This window comes from Entelurus aequoreus, linkage group LG05 (assembly GCF_033978785.1).
Source record: "Entelurus aequoreus isolate RoL-2023_Sb linkage group LG05, RoL_Eaeq_v1.1, whole genome shotgun sequence".
Lineage (NCBI taxonomy): Eukaryota > Metazoa > Chordata > Actinopteri > Syngnathiformes > Syngnathidae > Entelurus > Entelurus aequoreus.
In genome coordinates, this window is record NC_084735.1 from 70,512,682 (window position 1) to 70,519,175 (window position 6,494).

General features: G+C 42.2%; 1 protein-coding gene across 2 annotated transcripts; it reads left to right on the forward strand.

Annotated features, from left to right (window-relative positions):
- Positions 1 to 829: 829 nt before the first annotated feature.
- On the forward strand, positions 830 to 4,989 carry pou4f3 (POU class 4 homeobox 3). 2 transcript variants are annotated; one of them, XM_062046492.1, is made up of 3 exons: positions 830 to 921; positions 2,892 to 3,009; positions 3,136 to 4,989. In XM_062046492.1, the coding sequence occupies exons 2-3, from the start codon at positions 2,917 to 2,919 to the stop codon at positions 4,039 to 4,041; spliced, it is 999 nt and encodes a 332-aa protein (XP_061902476.1). In that variant the 5' UTR covers positions 830 to 921; positions 2,892 to 2,916; the 3' UTR covers positions 4,042 to 4,989. The 2 variants fall into 2 exon arrangements, with proteins under 2 accessions (XP_061902476.1, XP_061902477.1); XM_062046493.1 differs by lacking the exon at positions 830 to 921 and having other exon boundaries at positions 2,863 to 3,009; positions 3,151 to 4,989.
- The last annotated feature ends 1,505 nt before the right edge of the window (positions 4,990 to 6,494 follow it).

Consider the following 6,494-nt stretch of genomic DNA (forward strand, 5'->3'; position numbering starts at 1 on the left):
AAAAAAATTATTCTGGCAAATCTAGAAAATCTGTAGAATCAAATTTAAATTTTATTTCAAAGTCTTTTGAATTTCTTTTAAAATTTTTGTTCAGGAAAATCTAGAAGAAATAATGATTTGTCTTTGTTAGAAATATAGCTTGGTCCATCCATCCGTCCATCCATTTTCTACCGCTTATTCCCTTTGGGGTCGCGGCGGCGCTGGAGCCTATCTCAGCTACAATCGGGCGGAAGGCGGGGTACACCCTGGACAAGTCGCCACCTCATCGTTTGGTCCAATTTGTTATATATTCTAACAAAGTGTAGATTGGATTTTAACCTATTTAAAACATGTCATCAAAATTCAAAAATTAATCTTAATTTAGGAAAAATTACTAATGATGTTCCATTAATTCTTTTTTTTATTTTTTCAAAAAGATTCAAATTAGCTAGTTTTTCTCTTCTTTTTTTCGGTTGAATCTTGAATTTTAAAGAGTCGAAATTGAAGATAAACTATGTTTCAAAATTTAATAGTCATTTTTTTCGTGTTTTCTCCTCTTTTAAACTGTTCAATTAAGTGTAAATATCATTAATTATTAATAATAACATAAAGTTAAAGGTAAATTGAGCAAATTGGCTATTTCTGGCAATTTAGTTAAGTGTGTATCAAACTGGTAGCCCTTCGCATTAATCACTACCCAAGAAGTAGCTCTTGGTTTCAAAAAGGTTGCTGACCCCTGCTCTAGCCTTTAAATAGACCCCCCTTTTTAGACCAGTTGATCTGCCGTCTCTCTTTTCTGCTCTTCCCCCCTCTCCTGCGTGGAGAGGTTATCAGGTGAACACAGATGAGGCGCTAGATGTTCAAAGTCGGGACCCAGGATGGACCACTCCTCATGCAGGGTCCCCTGCTGACCCCACTATGGACTGGACCGCCCTGAGATCGGTAGGTTGTGAGTTCAAATCCCGGCCGAGTCATACCAAAGACTGTAAAAATGGGACCCATTACCTCCCTGCTTGGCACTCAGCATCAAGGGTTGGAATTGGGGGTTGAATCACCAAAAATGATTCCCAGGCACGGCCACCGCTGCTGCCCACTGCTCCCCTCACCTCCCAGGGGGTGATCAAGGGTGATGGGTCAAATGCAGAGAATAATTTCGCCACACCTAGTGTGTGTGTGACTATCATTGGTACTTTAACTTTAACTTAAAGGCCTACTGAAATGCATTTTTTAAAAATTTAAACGGGGATAGCAGATCCATTCTATGTGTCATACTTGATCATTTCGCGATATTGCCATATTTTTGCTGAAAGGATTTAGTAGAGAACATCGACGATAAAGTTGCAACTTTTGGTCGCTGATAAAAAAAGCCTTGCCTGTACCGGAAGTAGCGTGACGTCAACAGTTGAAAGGCTCCTCACATTTCCCCGTTGTTTTCAATGCAGCTAGAGCAATTCGGACCGAGAAAGCGACGATTACCCCGTTAATTTGAGCGAGGATGAAAGATTCGTGGATGAGGAACGTTAGAGTGAAGGACTAGAATGCAGTGCAAGACATATCTTTTTTCGCTCTGACCGTAATTTAGGTAGAAGCTGGCTCATTGGACTCCACACTCTCTCCTTTTTCTATTGTGGATCACGGATTTGTATTTTAAACCACCTCGGATACTATATCCTCTTGAGAATGAGAGTCGAGAACGCGAAATGGACATTCACAGTGACTTTTATCTCCACGACAATACATCGACGAAACACTTTAGCTACGGAGCTAACGTGATAGCATCGGGCTTAAATGCAGATAGAAACAAAAGAAATAAACCCCTGACTGGAAGGATAGACAGAAAATCAACAATACTATTAAACCATGGACATGTAAATACACGGTTAATGCTTTCCAGCCTGGCGAAGGTTAACAATGCTGTTGCTAATGACGCCATTGAAGCTAACTTAGCAACCTGACCTCACAGAGCTATGCTAAAAACATTAGCTATCCACCTACGCCAGCCAGCCTTCATCTGCTCATCAACACCCGTGCTCACCTGCGTTCCAGCGATCGACGGTGCGACGAAGGACTTCACCCGATCACAGATGCGGTCGGCGAGACGGAGGAAGTTAAGGTGAGTTCGGCGGCTAGCGGGTCCGCTATCCATCTCTGTCCTCCTGGTTGTGTTGCTGTAGTCCGCCGCTAATACACCGATCCCACCTACAACTTTCTTCTTTGCAGTCTCCATTGTTCATTAAACAAATTGCAAAAGATTCACCAACACAGATGTCCAGAATACTGTGGAATTTTGAGATGAAAACAGAGTTTTTTGCATAGGATTCAATGTGTCCGAATACTTCCCGTTTCAACGATTGACGTCACGCGCATACGTCATCATAAATAGACGTTTTCAAGCGGAAGTTTAGCGGGAAATTTAAAATTGCACTTTATAAGTTAACCCGGCCGTATTGGCATGTGTTGCAATGTTAATATTTCATCATTGATATATAAACTATCAGACTGCGTGGTCGGTAGTAGTGGGTTTCAGTAGGCCTTTAACTATCAAATTATTAACTGTATCCACTGGACATTGATTGCATCGGTCAGTTTTTGAAAACAAGTTGATCTAGAATTGGGATGAATAAAAATCGCGATTCGGATGTGAATTAATTTTTTTGTGCACCCTAATTATTAGCGTTAAAGGTTTATGTTTAATAAGTCATAAAGTATTTCAATGCTTCTATGATAGAATCATACACATGTGAGGAATGCATGACTGGCAGAGTGGTGGAAGATTGTTGCGCATGTGCAGGGCAGGCAGGTCCACCTGTTGTAAGACGAGCTGCTGAGGAGGAGGAGGAGGAGGAGGAGGAAGGTGTACGAGTGCAGTCGTTGCGTGCTGTCAGTACGGACTTCTTCTTCCTCCATCAAAGTTAACGCAGGAAGAAGAAGAAGAAGATGATGATGATGACCATGGACGGCAAGCAGCACTTGAGCCACCCCGCCGTGCACGAGAGCATGCGCAGGGCGTGTGTGCAGACTCCATCCCAGGTAGGTTTTGTGTGGAAATGTGACTTTCTTCCGTTCCTCCTCCTCCTCCCTCCATATGAATTTTTATGACCTGCCTCTTCCTCCTCCTCCTCCTCCTGCCTGACACAATTCCCCACTGAATCCCAGCATGCCGGCTTGCAGCTGCAGGCCAATATATTGGGGGGCGGCGTGGAGGAGAGCCTGCTGGCGCGGGCAGAAGCTCTGCAGGCGGCGGCTGACAGCATCAGGAGAGACGCCTGCACCTTCCATACCATGAGCACCTCCAGCTCATCTCCTTCCTCCGTCTCCTTGCACATGCCCGCCATCCTCACGCCCCAGAACCATCATCATCATCATCACCACCACCACCAGCTGGAGGCCGGGGACCTCCTGGAGCACCTGTCCAGCAGCCTGGCGGTGAGCGGGATGGGCGCCCCGGAGCCCGGCATGGCGCACCACCACCAGCACCACCACCTGCAGACCATGGGGCAGCTCCACCAGGCCATGGCCGCCATGGGTCACCCTCACCCGGCCATGCCCGCTCACGCCGACGTGGAGTCGGACCCGCGCGAGCTGGAAGCCTTCGCCGAGCGCTTCAAGCAGAGGCGCATCAAGCTCGGCGTGACGCAAGCGGACGTGGGCTCGGCCCTGGCCGACCTCAAGATCCCCGGCGTGGGCTCGCTGAGCCAGAGCACCATCTGCCGGTTCGAGTCCCTGACGCTGTCGCACAACAACATGATCGCGCTGAAGCCGGTGCTCCACGCCTGGCTGGAGGAGGCGGAGGCGGCGCACCGGGACAGGAGCGCCAAGCACGAACTCCTCGGCGGCGGCGGCGGCGGCCCGGGGGATGACGCCAGGAGGCGGCGGCGCACTTCCATCGCCGCGCCGGAGAAGCGCTCCCTGGAGGCGTACTTCGCCATCCAGCCCAGGCCCTCCTCGGAGAAGATCGCCGCCATCGCGGAGAAACTGGACTTGAAAAAAAACGTGGTCCGAGTGTGGTTCTGCAACCAGAGGCAGAAACAGAAGCGCATGAAGTACTCGGCGGTGCACTGACATTGAACGCATCGCCAGGCGAAACATTTGTGAGGCAGCTCTTCTTTGTCACTGCTCAGCTTTTTGGGAGCATCTCTTCTCTTTTTTTCATTTGAGTGCACTTTTTTTTTTTAAAGCATTAATCAGGAATTGTTGGGACTCACGCTTGTGCTGTAACGACACTCGATGTCACGTTCAGGGATATTACGTCACTTTACGTCATTTGACGGACGGACCATTTCAACACAAAATCACGTTGTTTTTCCCAAGTGCAAATGTTACTGATGGTGGCTTTAAAAGGCTCATTATTCTTATTCTTATCTTAGTTGTTGAAATCATACAATTCCAACTGTGTGGATTGTTTTCCTCACACACACATATTTCACAAAGTTGTATTCATGTTGAAGGAAAAAATGCTGCTATCCTTTATTAATATTATATTTATACTGACTTGTCACTTTATTAGGAACACCTGCACAGTGTGACACCTTTTTTTAATAAAAAAAAAAGGCTAAATTGGGACCAATTTAAAAATGTTCATATCATTATTTTATCCATGTTACATTTATTTTAAATATTTGCATACGGTATCTTATTGGGTTGTGTAGAGAACATCATATTTCCTCACCGTTTTTAAAAATGTTGAATTGTAAAAATGTAATTAATAAATACCTGCTTATTTTCGAAAGAGTTAATATTCATCAATCCTTTTATTCAGTATCATTTTATCCATGCTTTGTTAATTGAATATTTTATACATAAACTGTCCTCCCACCCCCAAAATACAGGGATTAAATTAAATATGCACAATGAGTGTTTTTTTATTTATTTATACATACAGCCTCTTTATTTGGTGGACTTTTAATTATGGATGATGAATGGATCCTTTTACGATTATTGTTATTCAGTAATGACAATGTAATATTTATTATACATTGGCGCAAAAATTAAGTAGAAGCAAGGGATTTATAGCTGGAGGAAGAGCAAATGTATTTCTGCAGCTAATAGGTATTCTTAATGATATTATTTCATTATTATTTTCAATGATTGCATTTTTGACAATTTATCATGCAATTTATGTACTTGTATTAAAAATATTGTAGAGAAAAATATGGTATTTACCTCTAACTCAATTATAAATATATATATATATATATATATATATATATGTATATATATATATATATATATATATATATATATATATATATATATATATATATATATATATATATATATATATATATATATATACATATACACATACATATATAGTCAAGGTTTTCTTGGTTTATCCGTTATACAGGGCTCAATACCGGGGTAGAGCGGAATATACGTTAGGTCAGGAAAAAACACAAGAGTCTATATCATCCCTACAAGCCTGTTTCGCAGGTTTCCTTGCTCGTCAGGGGATTTTATAAATAAATAAATATATACCGGTAAATAAAACCTGCGAAACAGGCTTGTAAGGATGATATAACCTCTTGTGTTTTTTCCTGACCCAACGTATATATACATATTTACATACACACTCTCTCACACACACACACACACACACACACACACACACACACACACACACACACACACACACACACACACACACACACACACACACACACACACACACACACACACACACACACACACACACACACACACACACACACACATATATATATACTGTATATATACACACATACATATACTCATATGTATATATTATACATATATACTGTATATATACACACACATATATATATATATATATACACTACCGTTCAAAAGTTTGGGGTCACCCAAACAATTTTGTGGAATAGCCTTCATTTCTAAGAACAAGAAAAGACTGTCGAGTTTCAGATGAAAGTTCTCTTTTTCTGGCCATTTTGAGCGTTTAATTGACCCCACAAATGTGATGCTCCAGAAACTCAATCTGCTCAATGGAAGGTCAGTTTTGTAGCTTCTGTAACGAGCTAAACTGTTTTCAGATGTGTGAACATGATTGCACAAGGGTTTTCTAATCATCAATTAGCCTTCTGAGCCAATGAGCAAACACATTGTAGTATTAGAACACTGGAGTGATAGTTGCTGGAAATGGGCCTCTATACACCTATGTAGATATTGCACCAAAAACCAGACATTTGCAGCTAGAATAGTCATTTACCACATTAGCAATGTATAGAGTGTATTTCTTTAAAGTTAAGACTAGTTTAAAGTTATCTTCATTGAAAAGTACAGTGCTTTTCCTTCAAAAATAAGGACATTTCAATGTGACCCCAAACTTTTGAACGGTAGTGTATATATATATATATATATACATATATATATATATAGACACACACACACACACACACACACACACACACACACACACACACACACACACACACACACACACACACACACACACACACACACACACACACACACACACACACACACACACACACACACACACACACACACACACACAC

What these genes read in the sequence shown, in the direction of transcription:
- pou4f3 (XM_062046492.1), top strand. Translation starts at nt 2,917, where the DNA reads ATGATGATGATGACCATGGACGGCAAGCAGCACTTGAGCCACCCCGCC. An exon ending in GTGTGCAGACTCCATCCCAG is followed by an intron (nt 3,010 to 3,135) that starts GTAGGTTTTGTG and finishes ACTGAATCCCAG; the next exon opens with CATGCCGGCTTGCAGCTGCA.